This window comes from Toxotes jaculatrix, chromosome 13 (genome assembly GCF_017976425.1).
Source record: "Toxotes jaculatrix isolate fToxJac2 chromosome 13, fToxJac2.pri, whole genome shotgun sequence".
Taxonomy (NCBI): Eukaryota; Metazoa; Chordata; class Actinopteri; family Toxotidae; genus Toxotes; species Toxotes jaculatrix.
This window is the reverse complement of record NC_054406.1, coordinates 17,175,326-17,193,417: the sequence shown is the minus strand read 5'-3', so window position 1 is coordinate 17,193,417 and position 18,092 is coordinate 17,175,326. Positions and strand designations below refer to the sequence as shown.

Here is an 18,092-nt window from a genome sequence, read left to right as displayed (position 1 = left end):
AGTTTAGATATTCTGCTTAAAACTCTTTGTGTGTGTGATCATGTATGACCTGACTGCAGTGCTGGGAAGTGCACTGATTCTAACCTTGATCCCTAAAACCAAGTCTTAAATCTCAAACAGCCATTTAAACCTGTGGGATCCAGCATTTTGGTCCCCCACAAAACTGTCAGACTCCCCAAGTATTGTGGGCTCCCAGCTTTCAGACCCCATGAATATAGTACAACAAGCCCACACACACACACAGGAGGGGAATGAGGAGTCTTTGGGGTGCCTGCCTCTTTAAAGGTTTCCCTGTCATGGCAGCAACGCCACCACATCGCCAGCTCAAGATGTGACCAACACTCAGACACTAATCAATGCAATACACCCTGGGCATTGCTAGGGAATGACCCGTGTGTGTGGCAGTGTGACACACTCACACACACACGCACACACCTCCTCAGACAGCCGACCGATTACGCATCATAACACAGCTGATTTGCCCCATGGGTTGACACTCGCTGTCCAGTCAAATCATATTACCCTTCCCAGTCGGCCCAGTGGTGTGTGTTTGTCTGCTCCCAGAGTGTTTACATGCTCTGTGTTCATCTAGATATTGTTGTTATCCTGTAGCGCTTTCAGCAGCATCAGTTGTCACTATTTGTGAAGTGTTCATCACAGAAAATAAAAAAAGCTCAGGACGACAGTGTGGAAGAAAAAAAGTGTGTCATGATTTCAACCGGGCTGCATGGAATTTTTTTTCTAAGGAAGAGGTCATTCTGGGAAATACTTGGAAAACTGTGTGAGGGCTTTGACGGAGCACTCTTGGCGTTAAATACATCTATGCTCATAAATAGAACTCTGCCTGAGGCTTTCTGAGCCATTCTGATGATATACCATGGATCACAATCCAAATAAAGCCTCAGCAAACAGCCTCAAATTTCCCAACAAACACGTTTTCTAGAGCTTCACATGCTGAATCCCCCTAAAAACCGAGCTGGCCCCATCCCAGCAGATTCCTCATGACCTCTGGAGCACAGAAACACTAAACTCTCTCAGTGAAAAAAACTCCTTGTTCGCCTGTAAACTCCCCATTAAAAAGATCTGTGGGTCAAACCGCACCCCTCCACCGCTGTCAGATGGCTGTTGTTTGTGATGGCAGAGGCACAGCATGAAAGGGTCTGGGGGTTTAAGCCAGCTACTAGTTTGGATGTCATACGAGAAGGACATTAAAACAAAAGACTGCGGGAGGACTTAAAGGCCGATGTGAAACACACCCTGTAGTTATGATAGAATTGTGAGATTTAGTGTAGGAGAGCCATGCATACAGGCAGGGATGTATGTGCAGATGTAAGATATACGCCAGATGGAACCAGACAGACACACAAACACACTCCCTCTGAGTCCACTCTGTGCTATTTTGGGAGATGGGGAAGAAAACGGTCTGACTTGGCAAGTGTACATATGTGTACTAGTGTAAGCAGTGGGTCCCTGTACATATGGGGAAGTATAGGGTCTGGCACATGTTTAGTGTGGTGACCCACTTTTCTTTGCATCTGGACTTGATAACTCCCCCTCTCCAGCAGCAATGGGAAAGAGATCTAGACAGTGACATCTCTATCTGTCTCTATCTGGACTGACTTTGAAACTTGGCTGCAGCAGTCCAGAGCTTCATCCATAATCAGCAGGGAGAGTGCCATGTGAAACGAGGAACACGCTCCTCACCATCCTGCACAGAAACATGCACATAACTTACAGCATGGACTGACTTTGTTTTTAAAGCTGCTCTTGTTTTTGTGATTCGAGTCGAGGGTTTGCGTTTCACGTGGAATGAATAGAGAACTCTTTCAACCATACAGAGAGAAATTTCATCTTTGTTTGGTTTTGAGTGAACTGAGGTTACATGTTATCGTATAGTTAATCTAACAGGTCATTCATTTCTAAAATCAGATGTTCCTTAAAGGTACACTCCCTGATTTTATCATAGCTCCCAACAGCATGTTCAAATCCCTGAATGGTCTTAAAATGGTGGTTAAAAATACTTTGGGGTTCTATTCTGGACTTTAACTAAGTGCTTAGTCACACCATAAGTGGTACAGCAAAATTAAATTGTGCTTACTCATAAAATGGATGAGAGCTGGGTGACATTGCGACTTCCAGGTGGTGCAGTGGCTTTAGTTGGTTGTGGGTAGTTTCACTTCAGGTAAAATGAGGAAGGGATGAGAGGGAAGCTCTCTGTACATTTGACAAAACAATCTCAACTCAGTGTCCTCTTACTCTCCTGTTGTGGGCTTTTGACTATATCACATAATCTTATTGAGCAGATGGCTTTTGTTTTGTTGTCATTGAACTGTAGATGCTCAAGCTTTCCATTATTCTGAGCACTTTTATGACCCCTTGGTCATGTTGCCTTAGACGTTTATCTGAACTGCTCATTGTTGAGTTGAAATAGTGGAGCTGACATGATCAATCTGGACTGGAAGCAGAGTGAAACAGCTGGCGTGGCTCCCTCCAGAGTCTATCCAAAAAAAAAAACGTCAAACACTGCTTCTCATTTTAGCAGAATAGGGCTTCGTAAAAATTCAGCAGTGCAACACCGTCGGTGCAAGAGCTTTCTCCATTTCTAATTTTCTGGTTCTCTCTGTTCCCTGAAAGGTCAGAACTGTCACAATGATTTGCCTTTCATCAATATTTGTATGTCAGAGTTCACCAAAGTTGAAATGTTCTTCTTGAGTCTGCAAGTGAATCCATTGAGTCTAATCTTTTTTGGTCTAAATATTTGCCCTCTTGCCATGAGTTAGACCAGAAGATCTTTACCACTCATTTGTCTGTATATATATGGAGCGGGAGCTAGGACGCAATTAGCTTAGCTTGCTTTAAAGACTGGAAGCACAGGGAAACAAGTCTGGCTCTATCCAAAGTCTAAAGATCGGTCTATCAACACCATTTAAGCTCACATCAATACATTATATCTTTTTTGTTTAATCTGTACACAAACATAAACGTCAAAATGACAGGTTGTGGTTTTACGAGCCGTTACGTGCTGGAACTATTTTTTGCCGGGTGCAGTGGGTTCCTTAAGTCTGTGCTCGTTACCTGGCAACTTCACCTTTTATCTCCCCGTAAAACAACAGCGTTGTTTTTACATTTCTGTTTGTGTTCTGAGTCTCTTCACTCATGAGAATATGAGTTTAAGACTGAGTACAGGTACAAGTAAAAGCCTTTTGATTGAGCAGTATCAGTCATTTATGTGAAAAATGACATTTTAAGACTTCGTCTTCTGTGGCTGACTGTTTGTAGAAACTGTGCAGAAGGTGAAAATGGGGGATTTTTTTATTTTATTTTTTATTTTTTTATCCAACATTGTTTTGTTTGATTGCCACTGATCTCTTCAATCTGAGCTAACCAGTTCTTCTAATATGTTCACAGACATAACACAGGGGTTAGTCCTTCAGAGATGAACTGTGAAGACTGACAGCTCCCAATAAATCTGGTGGGCTTTAGAGAAGAAAACTAAACTAACCCTTTAAATGCCTGGACCATCTTCAATTTTCAGATTTCTTTGTGAGTCGCTGACCTTACCAGGATACACTGACCCAGCTGGATTTTACTCTAGCTTCTAATATACTCGCCTTTTTTTTCTAACCCTCTTGGGCCTATAGACATTCACCTCAGGATAAAGACATTGTTAGTGTGACTGAGGAATGTTGCTTCAGAGACCGACTTCCACTGCCACATGGGGTCCCGGGGGAGCCACGCTAACGTTAGCCTGATCTATCTGCTTTACTATTGGTATTGATCCGTGTTTAGTGTCGATGCCGGCACTGGGGAGTAATGATCACATGCAGCCGGTGAGACACACGCCACCGGAGCATTGCAGGAGTGGACACAATCGGTCTAAGCATGGAAGGAGATGCATGGAGAAAGGACTACACAACACACCCACCCACCCACACACACACACACACACACATATGTATATAAATATCCACACCTGCTTGAACAGACACATGGAACAAAATGTTCTACTCCTGCTGCACCGCAGAGCCTGTGCTGCTCCACTCCAGCAAAAAACACACTCACAAGACGCTGAGTCGAGCTGATATAGCCACAACAACCAAGCAAGTGATGCCAACCACCCTCCTTCCCACACACACACACACACACAAACACACACACACACACACACACACACACACACACACACACACACACACACACACACACACACACACACCTGCTCCTCCTCTCCTCCGCCTCCTCCTCCTCTCTCTCTCTGCAGCCAAAAGCCAGAGCAGACAGATAAGCAGGCAGAAGAGACGGACTAATCCTCCCACAGTGAGAGACGTTTCGGGTGGTATATGATGAAAATCAAGCTAAACTGACAGAGAAAGAGAGGGAGAGGAGGATGAGCGAGGAAGAGGGATGCTGCATGGGGAGGGATGAGAGGCAAAAGGGGAAAAGTGAGGCGAGGATAGAGATTAGCAGAACCATGAGGACAAAAAGGGATTTTATAAGTATTATTAGTGTGAAAGGAGGTTTGAGAGCTAGTTATATCCAGCAAGTTTTTTTTTAATTTTCTCCTTCTTCCTCTCGTCTCCAACCCCCCCACCTCCTCTTCACATCGTGCCACTGTCTTGCACTTTTTTTGACAAATGTTGCTATTTTGAAAGCCCATCCACCCATTTGCCTGCTTTCCAGCATCTCTGTCATTCTCACCCATCCTCTCTCGCTCTCCCTCTCTCTCTTTGCACCCTCCACCCCCAACCAACATCCCTCACTCTCTCTCTCTCTCTCTCCTTCTGCCTCTTCCTCCGTATCTCTCTCTCTCTCTCTCTCTCTCTCTCTCTCTCTCTCTCTCTCTCTCTCTCTCTCTCTCCCAGTGTGACTGAGGCTGATGTAGGTCAGTGCGTCTGGAGCCTGTCTGGAGCTGCAGAGAGCCTGAGAGCTCCACTCGTGGTCCTCGTCGACCCCTGCAGCAGCTGCCTCCGTGTCCAAGCTGAGGACACCACTCCCTGGGCTACATGAGGACAGAGCCAGCCTGCCTGACCTGATCTGCCTGGAGGAGGATGCGCATGCAAATAGAGGAGGAGGAGGCAGGTGGTGGGGTGGGGAGTGTTGGGGGGTGCAGGGTGATGCGGGGTGCCTGTGCACTATCGATAGCTTAGTCAGCGTGTGTTGTTTGCATGTAGGTCTTATACGTAGATGTAGATGTGGATGCATAGACATAGCGAAAGGTAAAAAAAATGCGGGAGATGGAGGGAGATAAGCGGAGCAGTCGTCTGTCTCTCCTTGGTGATGTGCAGCACTACAAGGAGGTTTTTTTGGGGGGAAAATTTTCATGCAATGTTGCCTCTGCAACCCCTCATTCCTACACACACTCTTCATGCTCTGTCTGCCTTTTTCTGCACTCGCTGTCTAACTTCTCCATGATGCTTTATGTCTCTTTCCCAGACTTGAGTCTTCCGTGTCTGCAGCCATCGTTGTTTCTGCAAAAACACAGCGACCCGGCAAACTCCAAACTCAGATGCGACTTCCCCTCCCAAAAAAAAACAGAAAGAAAAAACTCTTTGTTCTTTTCTTTCTTCTTTTACAGCATATCCATTCCTGTGCGGCTCGGTACAGATCCACATCTGAGAGATGTCCATTCCCGAAAATGCTGAATATCGAAAGTGTCCATCCTCCGCCCGGCGAATGTCGTATACCATTTTAATTGAAACCAACGAGCACAAGGATGAATACTTTTGCAAAAGAGCAGAAAGCTCCTCTGATGACTTCTCTATCTCCTCATTCTGTTCTCCTTTCCTCTCCCTCTCCTTCTCCTCTGCTCTCTTTCTGCGCTCCTTACCCTTCCTCTGGCTTTTAGACAATGCCCCCAAAAAAACGATCGTTGCATCAGAGTGTCTGAGTGTAGTAGAGTGCAGCTGTGAGAGTGCCTGGGTGTGTGTGAGCGACTGTATGTACGTTTGTGAGCGAGTTTGGTGTGTGTGTGTGTGTCTGTGTGAGAGTGTGTGTCTGCGCTCTCAATTTGACTCTGCAGCACGTCTGGGTCCTGCAGCGGTACGCTGGTACTTAGCTGGCTCTTTCTTGCCGCGGGTTTGTGTGTGTTTATGCATTTACGTGTGTTAAGTGTGTGTTCGTGCGAGTTCGTCTGCCTTGCCATGACACAGCAATCATCTGACCTGCCTCCTCACTGGGATGTTGCTGGGAGTTCCCGGGGCGTGGCGTCGCTGGCCTGACCACACCTCCGTCTTGCACTCATTCATACATCTGTTCCCTTCATGTGACTCTCATTGCTTTTTTTTTTCTTACCTTGACCAAATCCTCTGGATTACAGCGGCTCTTTTCCTGCTTTACATTTTCACTCTCATATTCAGCTCTGGTTTGTTTGCGTTCTGCTGTCACTGACAGTCTCTTTTTGTCTTTGCATTCATTCATTCTTTGCACTCTGTGTGTCTTCTGGATTTTTAAAATGTGATAGAAAGAAGGAAGGAAGCACGTAGTGGTCAAGGATGGAAAGAAGCATGTAAAGAGAAGCTAAAGAAATTCTTCTCTTTAACGTTTTCTGTCCAAATATAAGCTTGTAAGTAAACGAGGAAGCAGCAGAAGAAGAATCCACTGCAACAGACCTTTGAAATAAGGCCTCAGAAACCATTAAAGAGGTGAACGGACTGCTCTAACCTCAGGGTTGTTATGTTGGGTTGCATTATATTGTAAGGTGCTTCCTGTTATTTTGTCTACTTACTGGTTTCAAAATATGATTAAAGAAGGAAGGAAGGAATAAAAGCAGTTATCTTATCTCTCTGTATGCCTGTTTTTAGTCCTGATTGTTGTCAGAGTTAAGGAAGAAAGACATTATGAGCCAAGGAAGCATTAGGTACTGTATGTTCTATGGCAACTTAAAAATAACTGGCCTGGTTGGTGTGGTTGTGTAAGGACTGACTGCAGTAGGTGGGTGACACTGCGAGATGGCCACCTGCACTGTCTGCCACATCCACACAAAACACTGAGAAGACAAACTCACTGTGGATGAGTCACACAGAGACAGAGAGAGAGAGAGAGAGGGGGAGAGACAGAGAGAGAGAGAGAGAGGGAGAGTATGCAAATCAGTGCTTAGTCTTCAGTTTTTCTGTTTAACTGCAGATTGGAGGGGGACTTCCCACTGGTTTTCAAACTTTCAGTCCCTGGAAAAACTCCAGTTCAGTTAGGGCTGGACACACATACACACATGTACACACACACACACACAAACATACACAAAGGCCTCATTGTGTTTGACCCCGGATGACGAGCAGGCAGGTCAAAGTGGCTCGTCATTCCTAGGCAGCTGAAAAAGGCAAGTACATGGTAATGAGTACCTCTGTTTGCCTGCATGCAGAGACACACACTCTCTTTTCAGTACAGCTCGCTCCCTGCGTCTTCCACTTCCATCTCTACGCTTTCTGTTACTGGATTCAAACCTCGTTTTACGACACATCGTGACGACTGTGTTCCCTTTTTTTTCTTTTTCCAGTCCAATCCGCGACTGCCTCGGTTACAATAAACCCAACTCCCTGCAACGAGGCACACATACACACACACACAGTCACATGCTTGTATGCTCATTTAGCCTGCAGTTTGCTCTAGGGTTAGCCTGACATATTGGGTTAATGTTTATGTTTTATTAAAAATCGCATATTAAACAGTGTGTCAGTCAGCTCTGAAATAATGGAGATTCCCACCTCACTGCAGCTGTAGTAAATGCGATTTTAATGTTATTCTGTAAAGCCCTTAAAATAACTTCACTACTACAGCTTTCAGTGGAGCGTTTTAGTGTCTCTGGGTTAGTAAAATGCTATTTCACTGGTTTATCCACTGTGATAAGATTACAATACAATTCACACAAAAACATACACAAAAAAACCAAAGGTAACTTATCTATTTTTCATGTTTTAGTTTTTTTTTATTCATGAAAATACTCAGAATCTAACCCAGAAACATCAACATCAGCACATCATCCTCGAAAAAACCCACACCAGCTTAACTCTAGTTTGTGAGGCGCGCACTTTTAAGAAGTCGCTCCAGGAGCCCCAGCTTCCCACAGCACTCTCTCATAATGGCACTATCCCTTTAGGCGTCAACAGAGCTGAGACAAAGCGCCGGTGTATTTGGGGTAAACACATGGCACCGGCAGCTCTGAAGATGACAGAGTGATAGGCCGATGTGATGGGGCTCGGTGTCCTGCCTCTGCCAGAGCTATACATCTGCCAGTGACAGAGTGGAAAGCTACCTGACAGCTGCTTCTCACACATCAGATAAGATTACAGGTATACCTGCTACACCTGTTTAAACAAACCCATGTGCATGCCACTGTGTGTGTGTGTGTGTCTGTGTGTGTGTGTGTATGTGTGTGTTAAGCCTGGGAAGGAGATAGAGAGAGATAGCAAACTAATCCAGTGGCAGGTGGATGGCTGTAATTGAGGCAGCTCAAGGTACAGACTGATGAAAGAGCTCATCATTATTTATGTGTTTGATTTATGTAAGCACCGAGGGGGGTAAAGAGGCTGAGTTGTGAAATTTTAAAGAGTATATGTGTTTTTTTGTTGTTGTTGTTGTTTTTCTTTAGCATAAATATTGTCATAAATGAAGAATACACAAGATGACTGCATAGCTGATGTTATGTTAGAGTATATGAGGATCTAGTCAGACAAAATATATTTTTTTATGTTTCTGTTTATCTTTGGAAACCTTTAACTGAGGGACGGCGTTCACCCACTCTTTATTTATCACCACCCTGTGTTGTGAAGGTGGTGTGAAAAACACTTAGGTCAGTCAGTTCTGTTGCAGGATCGAGGGGGAGCCTTTGGTCCCGGCTGATGACATCACCTGCGTGATTTAATGAAAGTAGCTCGCAGCAGCCGATCACAGGACCCAGATAAATCTGCTGTACATGTTAACACACAACGTGCATGCATATACACAATGTACACCCCATCGGCTCCCTTTGGCTCTAGCCTGACATCTAGCGACACAGGCTGTAATGTGATCCTACATGACACAGACATGTTAACATGATGGGGCTGTGAAGGAGGAGGAATCTGTGCATTGTGGAGCAGGAAGCTGCTGTGAGTGAGTGTGACTTTGTTTTGTTTTTTTGTTTTTTTGTTATTGTTGTTGTTGTGTGTGGCCCTAATACATATTTCTACCCACTTTCATAACATTCCTAATTATTAGTTTTCAGGTTGCTGGTTGACCACAATGCACTGATGTAGAGTGTAAATAAAAACGCTCACCTCACTTTCTGCTTATATTCTGTTTATTCTGCCTGCTGTGATGTAATGGTGTGAGGTGGTGTCAGTGATTTGTAAATAACAGGTTGGGTGAGCTATGTTTGGGTGGGTTTGCCCTCCACTACATCCCTGCTCACCACACTGCACTCTGACTAACACAACATGTTGTGGCTGCTTTTGTGTTTCCTCAGCATTTCCTTGTCCCTTCTATTACACTGAATCTAAATTTAGCCAGTACTCATCTTCATGAAACTAATGTAGTTCTAAGTATATTCTTTCAAGCTTCCCCTTGCAGCAAGAGAGAAGGACACTGTGTTCCTTTAAAACACACACACACGCGTTTATATTTACACACACACACACACACACACACACACACACACACACACACACACACACACACACACACACCAAGTTCGTCTTTCTTCCAGTGGAGTCTGACAGGAATGAGGTCAGACACACTGATCCTCGTTGCACACTATTATTATTATTACCCGTTTTTTTATTCAGCCAATGGGAGGCCAGCGGGGAGTGGCTTGAGTGAAAAATCAGGATGGAGACAGACGCTGATTGGTTCTTATATCTCGCGATGAGGCTATATAACGGCGAGGTTCTCGTTGTTGTGTTTACAGTAATATTACAGAGCGCAAAGGAAACAGGGAGACTATGAGAAAGCGCAGCTGCTCCATTCAACCACATGGTTCCTCAACCGCACAGACAAGCTGCGCTGCAGACAGCCAGGTTCACATAAGGGACTTGCACTGCTGTTTCCCACAGCGGCGCGTTTCGTGTCTTGCAGGGCGAGTTTTCAGCCGCACAGGCAGTTGAAAGTTGCTGTTAAATAGATTCGGGATTATTTTTTTTTTGATTTCCGTGAAGCGCACTGGTAAAAGTTGAAATACCAGGTGTCTCCAAAACGGGCTGAACTGAAACAGAGAGGCAAGAGACTTGGGTGAACTTTTTAAAAAACCTGTATCCATCAGAACAAGTGAGGAGTATTTTTTGTGAAAACCTACAAGTCATTTTTGCGCACTTGAACTTTGTGAAAGCACTGAACTGAGCAGAGTGTTTCCAGACACTTGGAGGAAAGAATGGTGCAGCACATGAGCCAGACAGAGAGCGCCCACGCTCACTCTCCCGGCGGGGACTCCACGGACACGGGAGAAATGGACTTGGAGCTGGATGCGTCTCCGACCCCCGAGTCCCCCTCCTCCGCGGAGCGGAACGACTTGGCGTGGTGCAAAACCCCGACGGGGCACATTAAGAGACCCATGAACGCCTTCATGGTCTGGTCACAGATCGAGAGGAGGAAGATTATGGAGCAGTCGCCGGACATGCACAACGCGGAGATCTCCAAGAGACTGGGGAAGCGCTGGAAGCTGCTGAAAGACACAGACAAGATCCCGTTCATCCGCGAGGCGGAGCGGCTCAGACTCAAACACATGGCTGACTACCCAGACTACAAGTACCGGCCCAGGAAGAAGGTCAAGTCGGGAAGCGGAGCGAGTAAGCAGGCGGACCGCGGGGAGAAGAGCGGAGAGCGCAGCGCCAAAGCCGGTGTGAAAAGAAGCTCCGTGTCCAAAGGAGTGAGCAGGACGCACAAGCAGGGGAGCACGAAGAGCGCTGCGGGGCAGGACTATGCGTCTCCCGGTGACCACCAGGCGCTCTTCAAATCCAGGTCAGTGTCTGGGGCTAGGCAGATCCCGGAGAAGCGCAGCGGAGAGGCGAGACGCGGCCACATGTTTGGCGGGGCAGGCAGCCTGGAGAGCGGGCCTCCCTCCGTGGGAGTCCCGGCCAGTCCCACCCTCAGCAGCTCGGCGGAGTCCAGCGACCCGCTCAGCCTGTACGAGGAGCAGAGCCCGGCGGCCAGCGAGTCTTCACACACCGCGCGCCTCAGGTACGCTCGCGCCTCCTCTCCAACGCCGTCAGCCTCTCACTCTTCTTCATCTGTATCATCCTCATCATCAGATGAAGAGTTTGAAGACGAGCGGCTCGACCTGAACCCGAGCCCCGGGTTTGAGAGCATGTCCCTGGGCGGCATGGGCTTCTCCGACGCAGAGCTGGACCGGGACTTGGACTGGAGCTTCGGGGAGTGCGGGGCGGGATCTCACTTCGACTTCCCCGACTACTGCACCCCGGAGGTCAGCGAGATGATCTCAGGAGACTGGCTGGAGTCCACCATCTCCAACCTGGTGTTCACCTACTGAAAGGACCACGGTGGAGAGGAACCGCGACGTCCCCCCACGTTTTGAACTGATCAACCCCCCCAGACAGGCGCGTGAGTCCAGACCAGAATATTTCCGCCATTCTTTCACTAAATAAGGGAGAGTGAAGACAGGAAAGAAAAGGTGGCCTGTGTGCGCGTTGAAGCCCAGGTACGCGCCGCTCACAGACTTGGACAGCGCTCGATGCGCTGACGGGAACGCGCAGACGGGGGAAATGCTTAGTTTGCATTTGGACACAGAGGAGGAGTGAATGTAAGCAGAGAGCAGTGAAACACACGGACTCAAGCTCAAATGTTCAACCCATATCCGTCGAGGATGAGGACTGAGACTTTGAATCTTAATGTTATTTTGGGTCGGGGAAAGGGACACTTATCGGAGAGCTCGTCATGTTGGGTTTCGTTTAAGATATAGCCAATTCACATTGACCATCAAGTTGCTATTCAGGTGTAGTTTTTTTCCAAACTCGAAGTAGTTTCAATATCAACACGCATGCCCTCCGAGATGCGGAGGATTTTGTTGTGGTTAAATGCGTTTTTAAAAAAAAAGTTCATTGCTGCGTAATTACGCAATTTGTGTGACCATAGGACACAATTCACTATCACCAGCTTCTCTTTCAACGGCAGGACTTAAAACAAAGACTGACTCAAAACTTCAGAAGCCCTTTTCTGAACCTTTTTAAACACTCAGTGCACAATTCAGGACCAATGTTTCCCGACGCGCATCCCTTCTGCCTAGTGCTTCAACTTTGTAGTTCCTCTGTGTCAGATGACGTTTTTTTATATTGATGTATTTATACCGGCCAAACTTTTTTATACATAGAAGTATTGTTCTCGTACAGGTCTCATTTGTGTTTGTGCACACACACCTGTCTGTATCCTGCGCGGAAGGGCTAGAAGTGTATCTTATTTAAAATGTCTGACTTCTCTCACTTTTAAGGAGATTTGAGTGTGTCATGATTTTCTACTTGTATTTTTGTACAAAATCTATAGAAAGGGGGGTTTCCGGCGAGTGGGTAGCCTACAACATTGTTGTTTGGATCTACATTGGTGTTTAGACGTGCAGAGGGGGGTTTGTTTGGCACAATCTGACCTCACACAGTGTTTACAGTATTTACCCACATGCTTCTTAATGGCACAGTGACTCTAGTTTCACCAGCCAAGTAAACAAAGCGCCACTGAAGCTCCCAGTCTGAGTGGTGACTGTGTTTCCAGTACACATAGACCTAAAGAATATGAGTGAAAGATCCCAGAGAGTCACTGTTTGGATAGAGCTAATACCTCTGTGTGCTTTTTATCAAGATAAGTTTTATTTGAACCACTGGATGGAATTTCACACTCATTCCACTTTGCCTAGACTTTGGAGGGAGGGAGATGTATGAAGTGCTTCATCTGTTATTGCGCAAATTGCATCAAAAAATAGTATTTAACCTTTCTGTACCTGTTGGCTAAGTATAGCAGGCTAATTGTTTTCCTATATTATGGCATGGCAAATAGCATTTGTATTTCAGATTCAGGTATATGTAGCTATAGCTGTTGTGTTTAAGATTTTTAAAAGAATAATAACATGAAGATATTTATGTAAACTGACTGTACTATAAGCAAAGATTGTGTGTTTTATGTATGATGATGATCAACGACAGGCACTAGGACAGCCATCTTTGGACATCCATATGTTGAAGATGATTGTGGTCCAGGAGTTTTTTTTTTTTCTTTTCTTTTTCTTTTTTTTTTAAAAAACCTTCAAGACATCTCTTCTGTCGTCCTCTTTCTTTTTTCATTTGTGCAATATGCTGTGTATGATCATGTTTTGTCCAATCATGCCAATATCATTTGATGTTTATTGCTCAAAACCAGCCAATGTTTGGGTCAATCACTGCCTCTCAGACCTCTGTACAGATTGTCGTTTTTTTTTTTTTTTTAATTTGTTTTTCTTTTCTTCCGAGAAGGAAATAAAATCAGCTGGAACTGAAAAGTACAAAGTGTTTTTCTCTCTTGTGGTTTTTCATTATCTGGGCCTTTAAAAGAGCAAAAGTAAGTACCCTCAACTGGTTACCTAACAGTTATATGTACACTGAAGAGATGATATACTCAAGCCTCTTTTCAAAGGTGAAAGCATGCTCAACAAAAGGTGAGCCTTCATTATCACATTCCATAGCTGAGCTTTATTCAAAAGCTCTGATCTGATGCTGGATGTTTACACTCTGTTTGTGCATGCGTGTATGTGAATATGAATGTGTGTGCATATGTGTTTGCTGTAGGTAAGTGTCCAGCTGCAGACTGTGAATCAATAGCCAGGCAGTGAATCGATAGGAGTGGTCTCTTTCTCCCTCTCTTACTCCATCTGGTTCTACACGTGCAGAAAACGTGGCTGCCATGGAAACACTGTATCCAAGAGAGCGGGTGCAATCCGCTGAGGAGCAGCGTGCCACTCTGTGCGTGCGTGTGTGTGTGTGTGTGTGAGGGATAAGGGACACAGACTGATCCATCGGGGTGGGGTGGAGGGGCGTCAGACATTTCTGCAAGGCATGACTGGAATAAAGGAGAAGGAGGAGGTGTGTGTCTGGCTGTGGGTGGGTGTGTGTGTGTGTGTGTGTGTGTGTGCCAAAAGGAGGGAGGGATGGAGCAGAGGGTGCAGAGGGAGGTGTTTGTCTGTCCTGGTGGATCGAGCAGGAGACGGCTCCCAAATCCAATTAATTCCTTCTGGATGCATTCATTTGTCTAGTACATCTGACGAGAAAGAGAGGGAGAGAGAGACGGAAAGAGAGAGACCCCTAAGGTACAGTATTTAGTGTGTATCAATTTACGCCCTATTCCACAAGAGACATTGGTAATTATTTCCATCTCTCTCTCTCTCTGTCAGGAGAGCAGGGTCGTCTCCAGCTTTCCTCTGACATCTCAGGCTGGGTAATGAGAAAGATAAGGCATGGTCATTACACACACCATCCCAACGACAAGACGCCGGCACCCAGATGTCTGCAATAAGCCTGACATCACACAGGAAATAGTGTGTGAGGTGTGTTTGAGGTGTCCCTGTTTCAGGAAAAAAAAAAGTCTAATCGTCCCCAGAATCTGATGGATACTGGGGGTGATGAAAAAGATGTGGGTGCTCTCCTCATCCACACACACATGTTCACACATAGACCCACTTAAAGACACATGCATGAGTGTAAACATAGATGCTTTCATGAGAGGACTTGGTGCGTTCGGTACACTCCTGTGTGAATCTGAGAAGATCAAGCTTAAAATACAGGTACAGGTAGATGAGTGTGCTGCAAATCAGAACAAAAGAACAGATATTTGATTTTGACATTTCAGACAGAAACATTGTGCCTTTTACTCGACTCCATTTATCTGACCGATAGTTAATAGTTGGTTTTCAGGTTAAGATTTTACATTTCAGAAAATATATGATAAACCTATAAAATACAACACCTTATTTAAGATGTTCCCAGCATATTTGGCTTGTGACATTTTACGAAAAGGCAGTGTCTGGTTGGATCCTCTTGTCTCTGAAGCCTCTGATCTGTTAGTTCCACCAAAGAGAAACATCCCCTCTAAACTTCTCAGTTTCATTTAAATAAATGTTTAAGATTCAAAGAGGAAAAAATAAAAAACTTCATCCACTCCACCTACCTCACATCACTCACGGGAGCAGTTTTACGAGTTCTTTTACTTAGACAAGAGTTTATCTGCAGGTCTTTTCCTTGTACTGGAGTATTTTTAGATTAATACATTGGTGCACAATCTAATCAGTGGTCCAAAATTTTGACATTGTGCTTAATGACACTGTATCCTATTATTCCTTTTCTGGAAGTTACACCATGTCTGTAGAGACATTTAAAGTGTCCATTTATTATTTACATATTATTATTATTATTTTTACTTTTTTGATTTCATTTGATGCATCACTACAGTGTTTTCATGAAGTATAGTTAACTAATTTACATGCTTCAGACAACTGTTTCATGCTAAAGATAATATAGGATAACATCATATTTATTATGTTATGTTATGTATTTCCACCACCTGAGAGAAGAATTACGTTTAATTTATACTGTTACTACACAAGTAGCACATCAAAGTCCCCAGGAATATTACAGTGATAATATGTAAGATAAACATTCCCATAAAGTGAGAAAAGATCACTGCTCACAGCTGGGCTGAAACAGCCCCTATGGGAATGATATAGGAATAATGTAGAATATTATACTGATGGCACAGGAGATAAAAAATACCATTAAGTCAATACAAACGCATTCTTTGAACACGACAGACGCGCTCACGGTCCCTATAGGAACCTTAGAGGGATTTTTCGCACTCTGCCGGTGAAGTTAAAGGCGGGACACAAAGTCATAAGGCATGCACAGACAAAGAAATAAACAAACACCGCTGTCATGGCACGCAGCCCAACTTTGTTTCATTGATTTAAGCCACTTGCGCTCCTGTCGTCGTGTGCAGCTCCGAGGGCTCGGAAAAAACATAAATGATACTTGGAAAATAATTTATAGAAAGACAGACTTGCGGAGATGAAGAAAGTTTGAGAAGTGAAACTAAACTTTTATCCTGTGTCATGTGTCAGCGTTTTGAGTGGAGACAAAGGGAAAGGAGTTGAACCCGGGATGTTCGTGCATAAAGTTCGGTAAAAATGGGATCAGCAAGAGTTGGAGGAAGGTAGGTAGGCTGTAGCCTCTTCTTTATTATTACTAACGTGCTATAATGTTTTTTTTTTTCTTTTAAAGCAGTGTGCCCATATGCTCTTTATTTTTCGTGTCACAAAAGTTTCCTTTTTTATAGAGATTGCCCTGTCATCTTTAAGATAAGATCAGAAGTTCGTAAAGAATGATTTTCTCTCAGAGGAAGGATTGCATGTCTTTATTGCTGTATAAAAATCGCTGTAAAGGTAGTTTGTAGGAAATCCAAGGATGTCTGATACCGATTCTGGACTATAAACGCAACCCTGTGCCAGGCACGCTTCAGCAACTGCAGCCAGTAATATATGACTGCAAACATAGCTCCAAGTTTAGTCCAGTAAATTATTTTGACAATTAAACGCTGTTTGGAGAGTCTGCTGCTGACTGTCCTGTTTCAGCATAGCAAGGGCTGGACAGCGGCTGCCTGAGTGGTGTATGTGTATGAGTGAGTGGCATGTGTGTGTTTTTAAACACTTGTGCATGGAGCAATAATGACAGTTTGTTTGCTTAACTTACAGTATCTGATGGGTGGGGGACTTGAGTGGCCAGATGTGTGTTACAGTACAATCCAATACATGGGACAGTTAGTGAGTGAAGGTTAAATGATGTCTGACAGTGTAGGGTTTGGTGGGGGACATCGGACATGTTTACCCCGGGGCTGCTGGCAGGATAAACAGGGTAGTGCCCCCATTAAAAGTCCCTCAGTAGATAAACGGTGGACTGACACAAATGGACAAATCAACAGTTGTAAACATATGAGTGTGGCTCTTTAATGCTGTGCTGCTTTTCATAACAAAAAAAAGCAAGTCAGCAAGTCATCACATCTCAGGGATCAGTATGACTGTTAGTCACAGTCCACATGAAAATAAATCCTGCTGGTTTTTCTGCTTGGAGCACAGGATAGTGATGCTGATTCAAGGACTAATTATTATCATTATTAATAATTAAAAGAAGCAATGCACATAGAATTTAACAGGTTGTTTTGCAATTAAAACCATAATATCTTAATGGAATATTAATTTTCACATAGCTAACCAACTGTACATAAAACATTAATTAGCAATTTCCAAATTTAGGGCAATCATAATAAAATGGTGAATATTCCAGTCACTTTTTAATGGAGGGATGCTGAGCAAACATTTATTACAAGCACCGAATGAGTGAACTGAGCCGAACGTGTCATGTGGATCTTAAATTATATCACCGGCTAACTTTATATACTTTATTTATTTATCACCATGGGTTGTGGGAAATGAGGAAACGAGGCATCTTTCAGTATTTTCTGACATTTTAAAGACAAACAGAATAATTAATCATTTTATCAAGTAAATAATCCACAGATTATCAAATAATGAAAAGAATCCTTAGTTGCAGCCCTAAATACCTTTATGATCCACTGTGTGCGCTAAATCATGGGCCAGAAAACAGAAGAAAGTTGCCTATCTTTCCCTGTGATCATGTTCATACTGTCCCTTACTGCATCAAGGTCGGAAACACATCTGGGTCCATTAGGTCCGTAACAGTGTATGTGGGTGGCTTGGGTGCAAGAAGAAGAGAATTGAGCACAGACAGTGGCAAATAGCAGCAGGTCTTCACAACAAGTGCTTATCAACGCTGTGGGACACAAGCAACAGTATCACTCCACCTACATCTAGACTCGGGCCTCAGTGTGCATTCAGACATTGTGGCACAGTGTGAGCAGCACATAGAGAGCTCATTGTTAAGAACTGTGCTGAAACAGTTTAGCATGACAGAGGAATTCTGACTCATGGTGGTAGGTGTTGTACTGTAGTATGCTTGAAAAGATAGGGACAAGTTCTGAGAACACTGAGGCTTGGATCATAATTTCTAAAGGCTTACGTGGCAGACTGTTCAGTCTGGTTTCTGCAGAGGAGAACATTGTACAAACAGCGTTGTGCAAGGTGACGC

General features: G+C 44.4%; 1 protein-coding gene across 1 annotated transcript; it reads left to right on the top strand.

Moving 5' to 3' along the window:
* Positions 1-9,864: 9,864 nt before the first annotated feature.
* On the top strand, positions 9,865-13,445 carry sox4a (SRY-box transcription factor 4a). Its single transcript, XM_041053811.1, has one exon. It carries the CDS (start codon positions 10,340-10,342, stop codon positions 11,453-11,455), a length of 1,116 nt encoding a protein of 371 aa, XP_040909745.1. The 5' UTR covers positions 9,865-10,339; the 3' UTR covers positions 11,456-13,445.
* The last annotated feature ends 4,647 nt before the right edge of the window (positions 13,446-18,092 follow it).